We start from the raw sequence: 21,995 nt of genomic DNA, 5'->3' as shown, positions 1-21,995 counted from the left end.
ACTGTTATTTGGAGACCAAGATCAGCGATTCCCATTAAAGTCACAATCCTGAAGATCATCATTCTTTTTGGGGGGGGGTTTTCCCCCCCCTTTCTCTCCCCAGTTGTATCTGGCCATTTATCCCACTCTTCCGAGCCGTCCCGGTTGCTTCTCCACCCCCTCTGCCTATCCGGGGAGGGCTGCAGACTACCACGTGCCTCCTCCGAGACACGTGGAGCAGCCAGTCGCTTCTTTTCACCTGACAGTGAGGAGTTTCACGAGGGGGACGTAGCGCGTGGGAGGATCACACTATTCCCCCCCAGTTCCCCCTCCCTCCCAAAACAGGCGCCCCGACCGAGCAGAGCAGGCGCTACTGCAGCGACCAGGACACATACCCACATCCGGCTTCCCACCCGCAGACACGGCCAATTGTGTCTGTAGGGACACCCGACCAAGCCGGAGGTAACACGGGGATTCGATCCAGTGATCCCCGTGTTGGTAGGCGACAGAATAGACCGCTACGCCACCCGGACGCCCCCTACAGATGCTCGTAGAGATGGAACGGAATTGCCAATCTTGCAATGCCAGCACTCTCTCCACTAAAAAAAAAACCCCAACACAGCTGAACCTGGGTTTTAGCTATTTCAGCTGTTGGTAAAGGTCTGTCATGAGCTTGTTTGGACATGTCCTCGCTAGCTACAACTACTTTGCCTCCTTTTCAAACTTGCCATCACCAACCTTCTTCTGCATTTGGCTGCTGTGGTGAAGATGTAAAACATTAGATATTTCATAATTTTTTTCCAGTGAAAGCTGTACCTGACGTTCACTATTAAAATGAGCGGCTAAAAAGTGCTCTTCATGGACCGGCTACAGTACTAAACAGGCAAGGCTCAGCGTTTTCGGTTTTTACCGATTTTCACCGAAAAATACCCAGATTTTTAAACTGATTTTCACCCGGATTTTATGTTTCCACGGCTCCAAAAGTTGTTCCTGTTCGTGTGGGGTTTGTAACAGTGTCCTCTTGTGGCGAAATTCGGCATGCTGGATGGCTTTGAAAAATAAAAACCGAAAACGCTGAGCCGTGTAAATAGGCCAGCAACTGGAAATATCAAAAGGGAATTTTGTCTGCACGTAAATCCCTTAAGATGGTGACCATCTCCACAGACACAATGTGCATTCAGAAGACAGACGACAGACTGGCAGACCAACTCACGTGTATTCTGCCATCTTTGAGAGCGGGTCCGTCCTCGGCCAGTCGGAGTATGAACAGACCCATGTTGTACTCCTTCCCTCCTCTCAGGCTGAAGCCAAAACCCCGCTGGCTGCGCTCCAGCTCCACCACGAAACAGCCCTGCAGACAACAGCACCAGCTTTAAGGCTTGAAACAGATTTTGAGCATTGCCAGTTTTTTTTAATAAGAAACTTTGTGCAGATTAAAGGATTCTTAACACCGAGTGGCACCAAGGCAGAACAGAACCAAATTCAGCAGCGGCGGCGCAGCCTGACAGAACCTGTGAGATTATGCCGTCTCTCACCACGGTCTCACCTGCTTAGGGCCCGAGGCGATGAGTGCTCCCGTCTCTCTCCCCGGGAGAGACCTGTGTTCTGGCCAGCCAACCCCGTCCTTCTTTTCCTCAGCCTCACCTTTCCTACACCAGCACACATTACAGCGTGAGCCGCGGTGACCCGCACTAGAAACCAGTGTTATTTCTCCCCAAACAAAGCAAAATACATAGCAGATGTTTTTCCCTCACAGAGAAAAGTTATTTTTGGAAAAGCAATACTCATAGGTCAGTGGGTAAAGGCAAAGCATGGCTGGGATTAGGGGCTCCCTTTTTTTCTTGGGCGAAAAAAACGCGTTAAGAATGCATGAAATGAACGCAACAAAATCACACACTCATTGTCGAAAATCACAGCGTGAATTCTGTCCTGTCGTTTCGAGATCCCGTGCGCGCCGTTTATGGATGGTCCCTGCCCTCACGCTGCAGCAACCTAACTGTGAAGCAACACCCTGACCGTTCAGCTGCGTCCCACAGGACCCGTTTAGTACCGCGGGCTTCATTACTACATCCAGGGAGAATTTCTGCTGGTTTCATTATACAATGCAGAAAGACCGCTGTAATTCCTTCAAAGAACCGCATCGCTTTTTACAGTTTGGTGGCAGGCAGATGGAGCACACTGTAATGCTTTGCAGAGCTCATTATGGGGCATTTGTGGGTGAATTTAGCCTCGTTGCCATACTATCTGAAGAGCCAGGGCCTCCTCAGCAGCACTGGAGGAGAGAGGAGTTTACATACTTCACATGGCAAAGCTGACAAGCCTCAACTCATGTTTAACCTCGGCCGACCCAAACCATGCAGTGGAGATTACACAATGAGGGGGGCAGAATTTACCAGGAACAGGCAGGATACTAAATGAAGGGAGAGAGGGGGGGGGGGGAGTGCCTGATGAATACAGAGAGGCGCAGAGCAGGTGAGGGGGGAAGTACGACGGGAAAAACGCGGCCGTAATACTGGATTAAATGTCTGACACAGGTAATCTCCTTTACATGGGACGATCAAAGAGGAAGAGCGCCGCCATTAATCCCTCGCCTTTTCCCCTTTCTCTTCCTATAAGACAGTGTGCGCGGGGCATTTTCTCTCGCTCGCATGATAACAACGGGGGGGGGGGGGGTGAGGAACTCGAGAGGCGGCAGCGTAACACAACGCAGCACAAACCAGTGTTCTCCGGGAATACCGGAGTTAATTTACGGTTCAGGCGGCTGACCGGATCATATGATGCGCCCAACGGACTCGCCTTTAGTCCGAGTCTGATGCGCCGCGGCTTCCTGCGTGCCTGCCTGAGTGAATGTGCGTGTGAGCGCGTGTACATATATGTGTTGCAATGCGCACATGCATGTGTGTGTCCGTGCGTGTGTGCTGCTAAACCTGTCTGGATGGCTGGGAGGCTGCTGGCCGACGGCTCTGTGCTGTGATGAGGGGCTCTGCTTGGCCGAACTTGTTCCCGAGGGAGGACCGCTGTCTGTAAAATCAATATGCACACAACCCAGCTTCGGTATTACACACAGGAATACCGGTGTTGCGTGATCTAGGGTACTATTGGATACAAGACGGCATCAACTAAGCGCTATTCTTAGACCCCCCTCAAATGATGCAACTCACCATCTTCCGGCACCACTGTGAGCGTGACGGAGTTGCCGGCCTCCTTGATGAGCTGAACGATATCATTGTGAGAAAGCTCCATGATGGACTGGCCATTGACCGCCGAGATACGATCCCCCACCCTCATCTGGCCCGTATGGTCCGTCGGGCTGCCCTCGATTATACGGCCAATCTTGTGAGGGATAACTGGTACACAGAAGAGACAGCCTCTCTATGGTTGCTGATGCGGACTGACACAGAACAGTTCAACAAAGCGCCGCTGCAGCCAGGCCGCGTTCACGTTCGAGTGCTACGTCTGAGCAGCTCGTCTCTCGGTTATCAGCTAACTTATCATAAATAACTGAGGACAACTCAGTTATCACTCAGTATGACATTTCAATTATTTCACTGTTGGCCGCTTCCAAAACTCTCCATGCAACCGTCTAATTTGTTGTGAAAGAGTTTGTGTGTTGTGTAGTCGGCGAAGCAGAACAGTCCTTTTCTGACCCTGGACATGTGGCTTTAATCAGATATAATTTTGTCCTCATTGGATCACCGTGTGAATAGGAAAGTAAAGACCATTTTGGGGTTATGAGTTTATATATGTGGAGTTAGAGAGCAATATGGAAATAGGGAAGGAGAACATATTGGGTATTATGTGTTATTACATCAACTGTGTTGCTGTATTGAAAAAAAGACTTCACTATGAAAATAAAATCAGGGATGAATTGTTACTGATGGTCGAAAGGCAAGAGAAGAGAACGCCACTAAACAGAATGTCATTAAATCATTCATCATGAACTCCATCCATCCATCCATTATCCAAACCGCTGATCAAACTGGATCACGTGATGCTGGAGCCTATCCCAGCAGTCATTGGGCAGCAGGCAGGGAGACACCCTGGACAGGCCGCCAGTCCACCACAGGGCCATCATCATGAGCTCATTATCAAATAATAGAGGAGGAAAGAAACAGAAGTTGGGGTGCTGCTCTGTAAGTCTGACCTCCAGGCGGTGGCTTGTTCTTGGATGTGAGGATGACAAAGCCGAAGCCCTCGTTGTCTTTGCGCTGCAGAGTGACGTCAAAACACTCAGGCCGGAAGGGCTGGGAGGGACTGGCCTTCGGTTTGGGAGAGCCATTGACTAAGGCGGCGGCGACTTGCTGAGGCGGCTGGCTGCCCTCCTCCTCTCCGCTTTCGTCTGAAAAACAATGGAGGCCAACAACAACAGAAAACATCTGTGGGTCATGTCTTTGCAGGCATTTGATTAGAAAAACATGATCTACTACTGCTGTCTGGGAACTTTTTTCACATCCGTGGATCATATTTGACAGGGAAGGTCAATTTGAATAAAAGAAAAGAACAGGAAAGCAAGGACGTCTGTGGATGCTGTGTTATGCTGTTAACAGTGGTCATGAGCGCTACATTTTTTCTCTGGTCTTGGTCATTTGGTCTACATCCAGTGTTTTCACAAACAGTTATTTGTCAAGACCCCCCCCCCCTTTTCTCCCCAATTATACTTGGGGCCAATTACCCCACTCTTCTGAGCCGTCCCGGTCGCTGCTCCGCCCCCTCTGCCGATCCGGGGAGGGCTGCAGACTACCACATGCCTCCTCCGATACATGTGGAGTCGCCAGCTGCTTCTTTTCACCTGACAGTGAGGAGTTTCGCCAGGGAGATGTGGCATGTGGGCGGATCACGCTATTCCCCCCAGTCCCCCCCCCCCGAACAGGCTCCCCAACCGACCAGAGGAGGCGCTAGTGCAGCGACCAGGACACACCCACATCCGGCTCCCCACCCGCAGACAGGGCCAATTGTGTCTGTAGGGATGCCCGACAAAGCCGGAGGTAACACGGGGATTTGAACCAGCGATCCCCGTGTTGGTAGGCAACGGAATAGACCACCACGCCACCTGGACGCCCTCCAAGACTTTCCAAATTTGTCCTTTTTGATGCCCTCCTACAGGTAATAAATATGCAAAATTTCTGCTCAAAGCCAAACTCACTAAAGTGACAACTGCACATGTTAACTCCAAGGCCATCGATGACTGGTTGATGCTTTATATCTAATAATGTGTTGTTCATCACACATGTTGATCCAGCTCGACGTTTCCTTTTCTTTGCCTTGCCGATTCTCTGTTTTGTCAAGTCGGCATCCAAAAAAAATCAAATTAAATGACTGGCTTTTTGTTTGTGCAATGTGGTTAAATCTACTGCAATGTATCAAATCCAAAGGTAATTTCAAAATGGGCTTGGACTGTTCATGGACCGGGCTTGGACTGTTCATGGACCGGTTATTTGTGGTGATGAATAAAACTGCATGCAGGGAGGGTTATGCCGTTGAAATAGCAAGCTCAGCAGTTTTTTTCACACGCTCTGAGATGCAAGTCAACTGCATTGGCTGATATAATATGGACGGCCTTTTACACAACTCCTGTCATGCTGTGCAGACAAAGACCAAACACACACTTATTATTTTGAACCATTTTCATTGTGTTTTGCTTGTTTGTGCAGTCATTCTCTTGTAACTATATCAGACATCTATTTATATCTGGATATATGGACTGTTTCATATATATCATATCATCTGTTATGTTCATCTCTATATATACTATGTGATGTGGTTAGGATAAGGATCAGGGGCTCCAAATCTGAAGATGGTCTTGTACCAGAAATGGGAAAAAGGGGGATTTTCCCATTCAGGTGGGGATTAAGCAGCTTCCCCAAGTAGAGGAATTCTGTTATCTCATTCCCATGTGTGGGTAAAAGGGATTGTGAGATTAAAGCTCGGGCAGGCAGTTTCTTTTATGGCGTCACTGGGTAAAAATTCCACAGTAACCCTTAAACATATTGTAATTCATGTAGTCTGACAGAAGACTGCACCTCCTCTTGGCTCTGTATTCAGCCTTTGAAAAACTCCAGCTCAGGAGGGAGGATTTCAGCCAATCACGGGTCATTTCAGAGACGGTGCTTTCCGATTAGCTGTTCTACATATGCAGATGTGCGTGCACGCGACCAATTCTCATCTACCCTGCCTCGCCGGTCGCTTGTGGTTGTGACCCTAACCCTAAAAACCAACAAGACCGACTCCAAACAGCTGCGTCACATGAACGATATTGGTGTAATAAGAGCTTCGTTGAAAAAATAATTTTTTACATGGATGGATTATCAACTACGATACAGGGGTCACGAGTCTCGCTTTGACATTTCGAGTGTAAGGGGCTGAAGAGTGATGCAGAGGTCATTTGGTGTGAGGGGCTTAACGGAGTGATACGAGGCAGCAGAGAGAGAGGCGGGAGGATTCACATTGGAATGTTCAATGTTACCTACTGCAGCTGCAGTGATGTTCTCTCTCTCTCTCACTCTCTCTCTCTCTCTCTCTCTCTCTCTCTCTCTCTCTCTCTCTCTCTCTCTCTCTCTCTCTCTCTCTCTCTCTCTCTCTCTATCTATCTATCTATCTATCTATCTATCTATTCATTTATCTATCGATCTATATATTTATTCATGTTTGCTGAGCCAGGGGGTTGACTGTCTTTACTCTGGCCATAATTCTCATTTGAACCTCAGTAGCTTCAGCTGCCATGGCTGGTAGGATTGTTTCAGCCGGTTGGAGTCTGTCCTTATGTATTTCCTGTCAACTGGGTGGCCATTCAAGGTGCTGAACTGCATAGTCATCCTGTTGGAACCCTCTCCATCTCAAGTTGTGACTGTAGCTTCTTTCTATTGATGTTCGAGCATTGAGCCACCAGCTGCTTCTGAGTCAGTGTGGAAGTAGGTCTCCTACTGGTCCAAAGTTCCCGCATACACTTCATATAGCCAGCCCCCTTTCCTGCGGTCTGCTGTTATAGTAGCATTCCATCAGCTCCAGGTTCTCGGCCCTTGTCCATGAATGTCTTGTTCCAGTCGCCCATCTGTCATCAGGTTGTCCTGGCTCCTCAACACCTTATGTGGACCTTGTTGACCCTTGTTACTCTCAGACATGTCTGAGGTAGTTGGCTTGTATGGCTAGCATTAGGAATTTAAGCCACAGACTATTACTGGAGACTCTGAGTATATATATATGTGTGTGTGTGTGTGTGTATATATGTATAGAGAGAGAGAGAGAGAGAGAGAGAGAGAGAGAGAGAGAGAGAGAGAGAGAGAGAGAGAGAGAGAGCGCGAGAGCGAGAGAGAGAGAGAGAGAGAATGTTAAAAATTATGATTTCTTTTCCCTTTAGTCTGACCAGACCTACCCATATGTGTCAGTTTCCTGCGGACTGTGAGCATGACTTGACCATTACGGGCAGCGTTGGTCATCAGCTCCAGCACCTGTTTGTGGGATTTTCCCTTGACTGGCACGCCATCTATACAAAGCAGCTCATCTCCTGCCCGTAGACGACCGTCCTTTTCAGCTGCACCAAGGGGCACGATGGCGCCAATATACACCTGTGGGAGATGAAGGATAAGAGTCAAACTTTATTCCAACCAAGCCCACAATGCTGAGCTAGAACAAGAACACAGCCATTATGGTCAATAACCAAATAAAACTCCCTTATAAAATCCTTCAATTGTTGACACTCAGTTTTTAATTTAGTAATTCCAATTTTACAATTAATTCAGCCTGTGTCTGACAATTGATAGCTAGTATCGCTTGGTTTGGCATCTGCAGGCCAGGCTGATTTGGAACATACTGGGTCATACTGAGCCAACACTTACCGGCTGATCTGGTCCCTCGCCTCCAAGGACCCTGAAACCAAATCCTGACTCCTGGTTCCTCTTGATAAACACATCCAAGTCCTTGGTGTTGGGAGCTGGACAGAAAGAATGGAAGAGTGAAACATGAGTCAGATTAAACAGGAGTGATGAAATTATTTTTGGGAGTTTTGGCAGGACCATTTAAGGATAAAATAACATTTAGTTCTATCATGTGGTCCAAATATGTTGTTTTGCTCATAATTTTCTCTAAATGTTGCGAAAGTAGAATAAGATTTGACACCTCTACTACAACTACGTTCGGTGGTAGTAGTAGTAGTAGTCGCTCTCTCTAATCTCCCTCAAAAAAATATCAAGTGAAAGTCAATTCAAGAGAAAAATTAAAAAAAGATCACAAAGGAAACTCTCAATGAAAATTGGGGAAACTATCAAGGAAAATCAGAACTGTTGGGCTCCTGGACCACTCTGTGTGTCTGTCCACTGCCATGCTGGGAGACATCCTGTTATTTCCAGTTCCTAGCCAAGAGGGTTTAGCATCACTTGTGAAATTTGTCATGTAGGCTTACGCTTGTTGTCCAACATGGCCTTTGATTTGAGGTAGAGCTCAGACGGGTCCGGTTTGGGGGAGGAGGACCGCAGGGTGTTCGAGGGAAAAGGCAGAGGCTGGGGGGGCAACTCCTGGTGAGTCAGAGTCTCTGTGCTGGTGGTTATCTCTTGTTGCTGGACAATGGGCTGGGCACTTGGCTGGGAAAACTGCTGAGGCACGGCATGGGGTGCCTGCTGGGGGATCTGCTGTGATATGGCTTGTGATGAGGGAGCGGTGCACTGTAACACAAAACAAGTTTAACAATGACAACTATACACAAGAGAAGTTGGCGTTCGTTCAAGTTAGCCTATTGCACAGTTTTAAAAATAGTGTATCCGTGTAAGCTAGGTTCAAGTACAGTTTTCTTTAAAGTGAATTATCAAACCAAACCGAATACCCTAAAGCACATTACATGGAACAAATGAACTTAGTAGCGTGGTAGCTTGTTAGCATATCTGAGCTGGTGGGCTGGTACACGTGGCGCTGTGGGGTCCAGTAAGTAAAACAGCTCCCTGCTTTGGAACTATAAGTATCTGAAGAGTCTGGTGAATATACGGCTGGTATCATACAGTAGAACACAATAGAGTTGGGCGTCAGGGTAGCGTAGCAGTCTATCCCATTGCCTACCAACACGGGGATCGCCGGTTCAAATCCCTGTGTTACCTCCGGCTCGGCCGGGCATCCCTACAGACACAATTGGCCTTGCCTGCGGGTGGGAAGTCGGATGTGGGTATGTGTCCTGGTCACTGTACTAGCACCTCCTCTGGTCAGTCGGGGCGCCTGCTCAGGGGGGAGGGGGAACTGGGGGGAATAGCCTGATCCTCCCACGCACTACGTCCCCCTGGCGAAACTCCTCACTGTCAGGTGAAAAGAAGCGGCTGGCGACTCCACATGTATCGGAGGAGGCACGTGGTAGTCTGCAGCCCTCCCCAGCTCGGCAGAGCGGGTGGAGCAGAGACCGGGAGGGCTCGGAAGAGTGGGGTAATTGGCCAGGTACAATTGGGGAGAAAAGGGGGGGGGGGACGAATTTTAATAGGTATTAAAGCTGCTGTATTCCCCTCAAGTTGTTTTTTTTTTTGGCTGAAATGTGACAGACAACAGGGACATAAGCAGCCCTGATGGTAAAAAAAAAAATGCATGGAGTAGGGTCCAAGTCCCTTTTATAATCTACACAGGACTTTTGCTGTCTTGAGTCCTCTCAGGTCTTATACTATTTTCAGTCAGGCCTTGAGGAGCACTGGAAGAACAAGCTGTTGAACACGGCCCAACATCTTAGACACCCATAGGCAGAGGGATGTTAAGCTCATGTTTGCCAAAAGCCAGTACATTTGCTGACATCCAGCTCCATAAATAACCACCAATAACGGAGCTGCAACAGAAAGCACAGCACAGACTGTCTGGTGCTTGCGGCTAACCGAGTCATAGTTACAGCAACAATATTTTTTGTTTTCTGCACCGCTTTGCTTCATTCTCAAACAAAAAGCTACAGCAATTTCGCTCCCCCCCTTTTTCTCCCCAATTGTACCCAGCCAATTACCCCACTCTTCCAAGTCATCCTGGTCACTGCTCCACCCCCTCTCCCGATCCGGGGAGGACTGCAGACTACCACATGCATCCTCCAATATATGTGGAGTCGCCAGCTGCTGCTTTCCACCTGACAGTGAGGAGTTTTGCCAGGGGGATGTAGTGTGTGGGAGGATCCTATTCCCTCCAGTTCCCCCTCCCCCATGAACAGGTGCCCCGACCGGCCCGGGGAAGGGCTAATGCGGCGACCAGGACACATACCCACATCTGGCTTCTCACCCGCAGACACGGCCAATTGTGTCTGTGGGGGCGCCCGACCAAGCCGGAGGTAACACGGGGATTCGAACCGGCGATCCCCGTGTTGGTAGGCAACGGAATAGACCGCCACGCCACCCGGACGCCCCTACAGCAATGTCTAAGGGCTGAGCCGAACTGGGCCAAGGTGACGTACGCCTGGGTTGTGCTGGAATATTCCTTAGCTGGGGCACATGACCAGTTCTACTTACCGGCTTTAGTGATTTCACAGGAGACGTCTGACCTGTTGGTAGGAGAGGGACAGAGGGATGGGATGGGGTGGGGGTGGGGGGTGGGGTGGGGGGGGGGTCCAGGCTTTGATTAGTTTTGACTTAGTCATAACAAACCATTTATCATCAAGCTCATGGCTTAGGCAAGCAGCTGTTCTCTGAATGTTACTTTACTCCACTGACCTACTGGCCCTTACGTGGTACCCTCACATTCTCCCCCGCTTCCTCTTGCAGTCACACACTGCAACCTGCCCTACGGTGACCAGAGCAATGCTTCAAAAGGAAAAATGCAACTCTACCAGCATCCTTTTTTTAATGTCTTTCCACTCTGAGTGTGGGTCACAGTCCGCCAGTGGGTGTCAGTATACTCCAGCAGCAAAATGACTCACACATCAGCACAGAATGGGAGACAGAGTAGAGCCCCTGAGCTATGGGGAAATTTGTATGCTTGGGATTAATATTGTCCCTTAATTCCTATTCTGATGGAGCACCGCAAATACTCTTGCTGACTGAGGCATTTCATAACCAGCAATTCAACACTCGACAAAAAGATTTGCTATGAAAGAACACGGTTTTCCCGCAGGTCCTCTTCAGGCGCCATTATGAAACATTAGCCAACAATATACCCCTGACATGCCCCCGGCCAGGATGCTCTATACTATTTCCAGGTAAAGTCCAGGATAGAGTAAAAGGCCCAGTAAATTTCCCTCTACACTTCTGTTATTGGAAGGAGGTTTACACCCTTGGCTGACAGTAAAACATTGCCTAATCCGTGTTGATGAGTGACCCGAGGCCAGCCCTGCAGCACGGCTCTTCTCAGACCTGGAGGGCTACAGTGCCTATGTTTCTGAGCGGTAACACACATACACACACACACACACACACACACACACATACACACACACACAATTACATACAGGCATGTTGGGCTAAACACACAAACAGCCACAACTGGAAAGTTAATACCAGCAGCACACACCGAGGACAGGGCCCTGGAGCTCGGAGCAGAGCATGGCAGAGTCCACATGTGATCAGCTAATACGCGAGTGCAGCAATGGCTCTCTGGAAACTAGGCTACTGCACTGCCGTGAAGGCAAAATGGAACAAGCCCGTCAAATCAGTGACAGTCCCCTCTCTTAAGGGGAAGTATAGGTAATAATTCCCCACCGCACAACATTTCACCTGGCCCACAAAAGACTGGCTGCCGCTGAGGCTGATCCCATCAGAAATATAAATTCACTCATCTTGCCATACCCACCTCTTAACTCTCTAAACCCTTTCTTTCCGTCTCTCTAAGCATCATATGAATTACTGAGGTAGCCATTTCTCTAGTAAGGTCATCCCTGGCCAGGGGAGGGGTGCTCTTGGTACCAAGAGACCCTCCCCCTCCCCCGCTTGAGAAGTTCATAGAAGGAAAGGGAGATGATGTGATGTGGATCGGAGCGTGAAATTGTTTTATTAAACATTGGGAGATTCTGTACGGCCGAGCAAAGTTCGGTTAAGAGCCTGAGACTCGAGTCAGCATCCATCATAGCAGAGAGGCACAGTTAATTACATTAGTAAGGTCGGACACGAAAATCAATCCTGTTGTTGGGCTAATCAAAATCATATAGACGCTAGTGTACATATAGCCTCATCTCCACAGGGGGAAAGTTTAATTTTTCTGGTTGAAATGGAAAATGTGGTCTGGCCTGCTTCCTCTCTCACCTCAACACAGCTGCTATTTGTTCTGAAATGAGACTGGCACATAAAGCAGCAGCGCAACACAAGAGATATAATAACAATTTCACAGTAGTTCTATATTGTTGGCTCCTCTGACTGGACTGCAGGTGTACACCTGCACTGTTAGTGGTCATTTTTACTCCTCACCTCCTCGGAGAACCAGCACGTTGACCTCGCTACCCACGGGCAGGTCCTTGAGGATGTCCACCACCTGGGAGTGGCTTAACGTCTGGACATTCTGCCTGTTGATCTCCTTGATGACATCTCCCTTCAGCAGGCCGCGGCACCACTGAGCATCCAAGATCATCTTCACCTTCTGGCCAAGAGGGCAGTCGGCGATGGCAAAACCAAACCCTCCGGGACCCTTGATCAGGGAGACACTCACTAGCTCCGGCTGTAACAGAGAAGGGTCCGGGCCTTCCAGAATGTGAGAATGAGGATGGTGGTGGTGTTGGTGGTGGTGATGTTGGTGGTGGTGGCGCCCTCCGTTTGTCATTGGTGGTACTGCGGCAGCCGGCCTTGGAAGGGTTCCTCCATCAGGGCTGGCATAGTGGGGGTCCTGAGGGGTGGAGATGGAGGGGGAAGGGGAAGCGTCTTTGGAGATGCCAACCTCCCCTGAGGCCTCCTCGCTGCTGCTGTTGTCCTCAGGTAGGGGGTAGCCTCGGCAAAGGACCATGTCCACGTATTGGTTGACTGGAATAGACTGGAACATCTGCACCACATCAGCATGGGTCTTTCCCAGAACACATGTGCCGTTGATGTCCACGATAACGTCACCTGAAAGAATGAGCCAAAGTAAATACAGCAAACTCGGTCACAAACAGCTCGAAAGCTTCAAGTAAACCCAGTTTCCCGGTTTCTGTAAGGGAATTAAATGCGTAAACTGAGCAATCACACATGTAGTATATCAACTGAAAACAATAACAGTTTGAAACCGGTATTACTCTTCCACACGGCAGGAGAGATGGGCTTGCAAAGATAAAAATGACAGGCGTGAGGCAGAAAATCAGTAAAAAAAATGGGTGGTGCATTCACTTTGAGGAAAATGAACAAAACCAAGAACTGTTTGAGTTGCACCTGCTACCCCCCCCCCCTGCCCACAAACAAACACACATGAACACACGCACACAAATCTCAACAGAGCCAGCAGCTCGCCCTATGGCCCTAATGGATTGAATATTTTAAAATGCTGGGTGGATTCACTGAATAAATGAGCAGAATCCGTTTCATTTCTGTCCTCTTTCTCCACCGCCAAGCACTGTTTTTCTAACCACACGGCAACTCCAGACACATTAAACAGAAAGAACAAACGCGAAAGAGAGATGAATTATCAAACATGGTAGGATCACTGACCTGCTGCTCTCTAGTTCTCCCTGTGAGGAGGAAACTCATCACCATGAGCTTGACTAACATAGGCCTTGCTAGCTGGCTGGCTGGGAGCCAATTGGAGGGTTGTACGAGCCGAGACGATCAATAACCCTATCAAACAAATGCAGCTAAGGTTTCACTCCACATGAGCGCCACAAGGCACTCTAGTGCCTTGCCTGTTCGGATCACTACACATACAGCTGGACAGCATCTCTAGTGATTCGGTGTGCACACATCAATCTAAGAGGTCAGCAAGAGAAAAAAAAAGATTCTTAGGCACTTGAGATGATTGGTTGAATGCGACTTCATATTAATCGAGATATAAGATGAGATTGGTTCAGTGACCCAATGCTCAGATCCAACTACTAACTTAAAAGCTATGGCATAATTTAAACCTGCAACCATGCAGTCACGAATTCAACCCACTGCTTGCTATTACTAACCAATGAAACTAAAATTAGATTATTTTTTGTTAAATCAATTACCCCACCCCTCCAGTGAGATAAAACATTTTAAAAATGCTGTCTCCCGTACCACTTTGGTGTGTATTCTCAACAAAAGCGACCAGAGTGGCTGTTAAACCATACAATGCAATCAATATCCCGCTAGTATTGATCCCATGACACTTCCCCGACAGTCATTCACATTACATTACTCAGTTGTGGTAGGTGGGGCGCCCAAGATGGCAGCCTCGTGTGTTTGTGAATGGAGAGGTGGATTTAGAATCTAATAGATATCTTTTTGAAGTTGCCATCTGCTTGATATCATTGATGTGTTGTGTTAATGACCTGGTTTGGAACAGTTTTTTGACTGAATTGCTGACAAGTTTCTTATCCTTTGTGATGTAATTGCAGAAAGTACCTGTCTTAAAGTACTCTATGGAATTCCTCAAGAGGCTCAAACGATCCGTTCCTCCAGTAAGCCCTCGACTGAGAAAGATCCTAAGCAAAGAAGCGGTGGCTTGGATATCAACCAGGAAAAGAGGATGTAGAGGGGTTAAGACCATTTTGTGCAAGATTAGGACTGATGATAGCAGAAGATTTGACCTCACTCGACCCCAACTTTTTCGATCTAGTAATTCTGGGGACAAATAGGCCATCCAACCATACCATACTACCAACTTTCTTGATATCAAACTCCAGATGGCGGCATGAACTCACATTTGCAGCGGCCTCACCCAGTACTGGTTTGGGAAGATGGCGGCGCGAACTTACGTTTGCAGAGGCCTCACCCAGTACTGTCCATGCAGCGTCTTTGTCCACGTCTAAGTTTTGTCTTCGTTTGATAGCTGGTAAAGCTGGTGGTGGATCGTTTGGGAGAGCTTGGTCTGCTGCGTCCTGTGGGCCCAGGGACCACGGCCTTGCCCGGAGCTGTGCCCGCAGAGGAAGCACTGAGGGTGGTCTGACAGGGCGCGGAAACGGGGCAGGCTAAGCTAACTGCTAGCCCATGCAGACCGGCAGTTCCGATAACACCAAGGGCGATCTGGCAGCGGCCTCACCTAGCGTTGACTGTGTTTTTGGTGTCGTCCAGTGAAGTACGGGGAGGTGTGTCGAGGGTGTCTGGCTGGGACAGCTGGCATTGGATACGCTGGGGGAGCCTGGTCTGCTGCGTTCAGTGGGCCCAGGGACTACGGCCCTGCCTGGAGCTGCGCCCGAAGAGGAAACACCAAGGGCAGTCTGACAGGATGCGAAAGCGGGGCAGGCTAAGCTAACTGCTAGCCCATGCAGACCAGCAGTTCCGAAAGCCTGGCTGGCGTTCATTCTTTTATGACAGCGATTTTTTTGTTGTTGCTTATTTTGGATATATGTGCTCTTAGTTTGGATATATGTGTTCTTGGTTTGGATATATGTGTTCTTAGTTTGGATATGTGTGTTCTTAGTTTGGATATATGTGCTTTTGGATATGTGTTCTTAGTTTGGATACATGTTCTCTTAGTTTGGATACATGTGTTCTTAGTTTGGATATATATGTATTCTAGTTTAGATACATGTGTTCTAGTTTGGATATACGTGTTCTTGTAATTTTTGGATATGTGTGTTTGTCTTTGTGTTGCACTGCTGAGGACTGGGGGAAACGATATTTCATTTCACTTCATGTATGCAATTACATGAAGTGAAATTACAAATAAAGTGCTCCTGATTCCTGATCTCTTGTTAACAAGATTGAGGAATTCCACGCTATTCCAGTATGGGATGTGTATAGCAGACTGTCCTCCATCAACTGCCGCCTACCACAAGCCTGGTCCAGACAGGATTCCCCCAAGAATATTGAGGGAGTTTGCAAGCGAGATCAGCATTCATCTCTGTGATATCATCAACAGTTCATTTGAAGAAGGGATCATCCCTAGACAATAGAAAGAGGCTACAGTTGTCCCCATACCAATATCTTTCCCTCCAAAATTGATGAACTGCTGATCTCATTAACAGCTCTGCTCTTTAAACTATACAAACAGTTTGCTGCACATTGGATCCTGAATAACATCACGCCAAATCTAGATCCCATACAGTCTGGCAGCCGACAGAATTGTTCTACAACACACTATCTAGTCAGTTTGATGGACTCTGTGTACAAGGCTTGTGATGTTCCAGGCTTAGTGTGCACGCGAATTACAAATGAGTTTGCCAAGGCCTTATAGATCACATAATGGCAGTACAATGGCTCCTTGACCTTGGAGTGAAACCGGGCTTGATCCCATGGATCTGCCACTTCATGACCCCGACCACCATCAGAAAGTGCACTACCAGGGACATCTTTCTGATTGGGGATACCCCACGTATGGAGTTGCACAGGGACCGTACTAGAGCCTATAGTCTTCCTAGCACTGATTAATAGTGCCCTCCAGGACAAAATACACCACTGGAAATATGTGGATGACATGACTCTGGCCCAGAAGTGGATGCGCCAACTACCCTGTACTCACTCTCCAATAGACCCTTAGATCCGGCAGAGGAGCACAAAATGAAACTCAACCCAAAGAAATGTAAAAGTTTTACATGGCACCCACATGAGGCACCCACCCGCCTTGCCGACACTCCCCATTGACCAGAACATCCCAGAAGTCTGTGACACAGTCACAGTCCTGGGGGGCATCATGCAGAGTAACTTGCAATGGGAGAGTCAGGTGGACCACATATTGACCTCAGGTAGCTTTTTGCTCTGCATCACCTGAAGAAATTTGGTGTCTAAGACCCAGAACTGGTTTTAATTTACACAGTTTAGTACATGCGTCCAGTGCTGGAGTATTCAGTCCCCATCTGGCAAAGTTCCCTGACTACAGACCAGGCTAAAAGGCTGGAAAGCACACAGAAACAGGCTTGTAAAATAATACTTAGCCAGAGGTACTCAGGGTACCCAGAAGCTCTCTGCACCCTTGGATTGTGCACTCTATCAGAGACGCACTCAACTGTGTGTCAGCTTGGCTGAAAAGTTGCTTAAGTCCAACTTCAGTGACTGGCTACCCCCCTGGCTACCTCCCCCCCGCCAAGGGAAGCGCTCACTGGTCATCAGACAAAGAACTCAAACAAACCGGCCATCCCAAGATGTCCAATTAGAGATACAGGAGCTCACCAATCCCCTATATGTGCAGACTCCTAAATGACAGTGGATTTTAGATTTGAGATATGAGAGATTAGATTTTAGCTTAGATAACTGCAAAACCTTTAATTGCTAGACTACTTAGCATTGATGTTGTATTGTAACAACAAAATAATTCAGTGTTTTCAATGACAATTTTCTTTATGAACCTGTAATAATGCTGAAAGGTCAATAAACACACAATGCTACCATTACCAAGCACTGACTCATTGGATTCATATCAGCACTAAAAAGACAAAACAAAAAAAAAATCAAACTAATGAGCCACTAGTATGTGTGTAGCTTACCAGCACCGTGATTTTATAGCAAGCAGATTGGATAAGCTATACATAACTAATAGGTCTAATTGATGCAGAATATACAGCCATGCTTTAGAAAAGTGAGCTCATAGTAGCTCAAGCTGTGAAGGCCCGTGAAATCTTTAACACATGACTCCATATAAAATCTGGGCCTCTACCATAAACAGAGTATGTGCATTATTGATGAAGTTGAAATTTCCTACTATCAGCGGCAGCGCTGAGGGAAGCCCATGAATATCTGTCACTGTTTGATAAAGCAATGTGACATTCACGGGAAAAACCCTGTTTATTTTCTGTGCGCTTCTGTGTGCACAGCTTGCACAAAACTGCTTTTTTTCCCACGTATGGCGACGCCAACTCTGCGTGTCAGCGTGCACCTCGGCGTGTATGCAAATGTGATGTTGTTTGAATTCCTGGATACTGTTTTGACTTTCCCTCTTCTTAGGAGGTCATAACACAGGGTTAGCTACAAAACAGCAACAACTCTGATACTGGTCCTTGCTCAAGGACACTTCACCAGGGCGGATGCTAGCAAGCACAGGGCTTGGACCCTAGATGTTAGGTTGAAGGACAATCTAACCACAAGTGCCCCCATGCTGCCCTCATATTGTGATGTACTCAACAAAAGGCAGGTGTGCGACTTTTACCTGAGGCGATCTTGTTATCGTGCGCGGCGGGCCCATCTGGAAGAACGTTCTTCACCTGAAGGAACTCATCAGGACGGTCTCCGCCGATGATGGTGAATCCAAAGCCCTGGGGGCTCTTTCTCAACGCTGTCCGCAAAATAGTGCCCTGCAGTTGACCCGGATCCCGTGTGAAGCCCCGCACTACTCCACCAGGCTCCTCTGTTGTGAAGTGACATAGGAGAGAGTGTGTGGGGGGTCATCATCAGAATCAGAATCAGGATACTTTATTCATCCCTGAGGGACAACTGGGTATCAATCTATCAATCAACAGATACTGAATATGAATTTAAGCTTTTGAGATTAAATTAAGTCATTTTGTTGACTGTCCATTTCAATATTGAGCTTAAAAAAAATCCATGCTGGCACAAAACCAACAATCCACTGTTCTGTGTGTGTGTGTGTGTGTGTGTGTGTACACAGGTGTGAGCACCTGTGAACCAGGCAAGAAGACGAATGTACTGAAATAGATACACACTTGCTTGTCGGCTACCATCTGTCCCCGTCAAACCAACATTACCACGGTGACTAACAACATGGCCGACAGAATCACAGCAGCGGTCTTCGAAGCACATTCAAAACATGTGCAAACACACACAAAACGCACACACACGATACTCACGTCTACCTGAAATGAGCCGAACAAATTCCGGGTAAATGCTGCAGCTGCATTTGTTGCGTCTGCAGAGCGTAGAAATGGGTTAACCCAGTAATACTCCACCGGATCCCACGGAGAGCCACGTGTGTGCAGGGTTTCTCTACAACCCAACACCAGCCGGTTTCACCAACAGGCCCAACTACAACCAGACCGGGACGGACTAACCAATAAAATCAGCTGTAGGAGTGTCGGGTTGGAGGGAAACCACGTTTACAGGTGGCTCTCCGCGGAACACGGCCGAGTGTCACTGGGTTAACTGTACAGCAGACTGGAAAGACCCCCATCAGGACTGTTTACACATGGGTGTGGCGGGTGTGTATGTGTGCAACACAGTGAGCGAGATAAAGACAAACAGTGGAAGACAGCAAGTGGGACAAAACGAAACGGAGTTGGCCTTGAATGAAAGAGAAGAATTCCAGCTGAATTATAGCGTCGACCACCTGCGACTGTTGCCGCTCCCTGCGGCGCCGGCCCGCGGGGACATATGAGTGACGAGCTGCATCCCTGCATGCCGGGCTTCCTCGGCAGTTCCCGCACTAAGAGAGGGGGGGGACATCAATCTCATTAGGGAGGGTAAAGATAGAAGCTCCTCATCCTCCCCGCCTCCCGCACCGCACTCTCAAAGTGTCATGGGATTGTGATTTGCATAATTGCGCCGCAATTGGCTGATGAATATTACTGTGCTGAGGGGGGGGGGGGGGATTACGCCGAGCACGATCAACATGACATTTCTGCACTGTCGCCTGTGTGAGTGTCAAAGAGACATTTTCAGAGAGATTGTGAATGTAAATGAACTTCAAGTAAATACACGTGACAAGCTCGACGACGACTTAATACTGGATTCTGAGTGTGTGCGTATGTGTGTGTGTGGATGTGTGTATTTGATTGACAAGATAAAACTCATTAGGCGCTGCGTGACCACTGGATGCCAGGGTGTTCGAAGTTTCTGTGCACGCCACGGACTGTCAAAGTGACCATCATCGCTGCTTCTTAACATGCCCACCGTGATAGTAATGTGAATAGAGGGCTAGAGAAGGAAAAAGCGAGGGAGAGAGGGCAAAACCGTGGGGGGAGGTTGTTGGGGCTGGGCTATACATCCCAAGCCGTGTTTACACGCTCTTGATTAATCCTTGGGCCACATAAGACAGTGCATTTTCTCAGGGGCAACATGATTATATGAAATGTTAACCAGGACTGTCAGCGCTGTAATTATAGCAAGGCAGAGAGAGCATTGTGCGTTGCTCCTGTGCACCGCCAACCGGGTTCTCTGGGAGGCCGGGCGAGCCAGCCTTGTCAAAACAGTGCTAAGAAGCAGCCTCACATCCCTCTGCACCCAAGCACAAGACTACTGGCCATTGATTCTCATTAAAAAAACTGGCAAGGTGCAGACTGGGCACATGGGGGCTCGGGCAAGACTGGGGAGAGCAGATCAGAGAGGCAAGATCATCATCAGCCTGCAGAGAGCCTGAGCTACGCCAGGGCTGGGGTCTGCGTACACTATATCGAGGTAGTTTTTTTTTTTATTATTGGTAAAGGGAGACTAACTTGAGTGTTAATGAGCAGGGACTGTGAGTGTGTGTGTTCATACTCCTGACAATGCTGTCAGCATAGCATGGGGCTAACTCAGACCTTTACACTGTGGGAAATAAGACTTGGTCAAAACCTAGTATATGGCTGGACCGTGTATGGTCAATGTTTGATATTGTGGCCAATGTGTTACAGGTGTAGTCAGTGGTAGTTACTATAATGTGAATTCCTGGATATTAAATGTTCATCTGCAATTTTCTGTAGCGGTCCAAGTAATATCTGTTGTGATAAATACTCCACTCTTAGCATTTCAGCAGTATCCACGAGCAGCAATATGTTCCGTTCATTAGCATGGGATAAATGCGGAATGGGCTGGAACCGCTGTGCCAATTCATTTTGAAAGAGCAACAGCCGATAGGGAAACTCCCACTTCTGTGTTTACCAGTGATGTCATTGGTCAGCCGACCAATCGTGCATCTTCAGTGACATCGTTGGTCACCTGATCCAGTGGCCCAATCGTGTAACTTGTTCGCCCAGTCACTCTAACGTGATCACTGACAGACGTTCGCGGTTGTAGGGCTAGCCCCCCGCTGGCCGGTTCAGCCAAAAATGCTAGCTCAGAGGCAGCATTGGCCAGCAGCGGTAGATAACAAGTAGTAGATGATGCAATAGAAATGTAAACTGAACTTGGGAGGGGAAAAGTCCATGTCAGTTCTGAGCAAACGTGTCACATCTTTCGTGCCCTCCTCTCCCTCTCGCTGTAGAGAAATCTTTAAACTGCACTGACTGGAGCAAAGAGAGTCTTTTTCAAAGAGAGCTCAGAGTAGGACAAGAGCCATCTCTACTTCATATCTACTTGTCAAAATGAATTCTGACACCACTGAAGCACTGCTCCATTATTAAAATTGAGCATCATTGCTACAGAGACTACTGGCTGCTCATCAACAGTCTGTTAACTGCTGGAACATTCTCCAGAGAGACATCTCAATGTGAGGCAATATAGGATGTAAATGTGCCAGGGTATTTAGATAATGCATCTGCCTAACTATAAAGCTGGAATCGGTGTCTTTGTAATGCTGTCTCCTGTATCATTTCTTCTAAACACTTTGAGGTCAGGAAAACATACAAAAAGAGTGAGAACACATCCAGATGGAGCCTTCACACCGAAAACTACGCTGATGGTTCAAGTTCTTGACATTGTCACTTCTTGTCACATCATTACTTCTGTTGAGTTAACCACACACTAATTGCTGCCAACTGCTATTCCAGGGAGGCAGCACGGTGGCGCAGTGGTTAACGCGGTCGCCTCACAGCAAGAGGGTCCAGGGTTCAAACCCCGGGGTAGTCCAACCTTGGGAGTCATCCCAGGTTGTCCTCTGTGTGGAGTTTGCATATTCTCCCCGTGTCTGCGTGGGTTTCCTCCGGGTGCTCCGGTTTCTTCCCACAGTCCAAAGACATGTAGGTCAGGTGAATCGGCCATATTAAATTGTCCCTAGGTATGAATGCGTCGGCCCTGTGATGGCCTGGTGGCCTGTCCAGGGTGTCTCTCTGCCTGCCGCCCAATGCCTGCTGGGATAGGCTCCAGCTTCCTGCGATCCCATTTGGAATAAGTGGCTTGGATAATGGATGGATGGATGCTATTTCAGGGATTCAGTTACAGAAAAAATACATCCCTTCATGCTCATGTCAGAGTATTTCTATG

General features: G+C 48.1%; 1 protein-coding gene across 1 annotated transcript in view; it reads right to left on the bottom strand.

Moving 5' to 3' along the window:
• The window catches only part of LOC130108432 (membrane-associated guanylate kinase, WW and PDZ domain-containing protein 3-like), a 160,702-nt gene that overhangs the window by 6,870 nt on the left and 131,837 nt on the right, over nucleotides 1-21,995 (bottom strand). The window contains 11 exon segments of the mRNA XM_056275346.1: nucleotides 1,193-1,330; nucleotides 1,526-1,628; nucleotides 2,907-3,000; nucleotides 3,141-3,326; nucleotides 4,124-4,318; nucleotides 7,349-7,541; nucleotides 7,812-7,906; nucleotides 8,375-8,633; nucleotides 10,425-10,456; nucleotides 12,312-12,941; nucleotides 18,073-18,270. Of these exon segments, the coding sequence (XP_056131321.1) occupies nucleotides 1,193-1,330; nucleotides 1,526-1,628; nucleotides 2,907-3,000; nucleotides 3,141-3,326; nucleotides 4,124-4,318; nucleotides 7,349-7,541; nucleotides 7,812-7,906; nucleotides 8,375-8,633; nucleotides 10,425-10,456; nucleotides 12,312-12,941; nucleotides 18,073-18,270 (2,123 nt within the window).

Source organism: Lampris incognitus, chromosome 2 (genome assembly GCF_029633865.1).
Source record: "Lampris incognitus isolate fLamInc1 chromosome 2, fLamInc1.hap2, whole genome shotgun sequence".
In the NCBI taxonomy this organism is placed as follows: domain Eukaryota; kingdom Metazoa; phylum Chordata; class Actinopteri; order Lampriformes; family Lampridae; genus Lampris; species Lampris incognitus.
The sequence above is the reverse complement of the archived record's forward strand: the minus strand, read 5'-3'. Positions and strand labels throughout refer to the sequence as shown.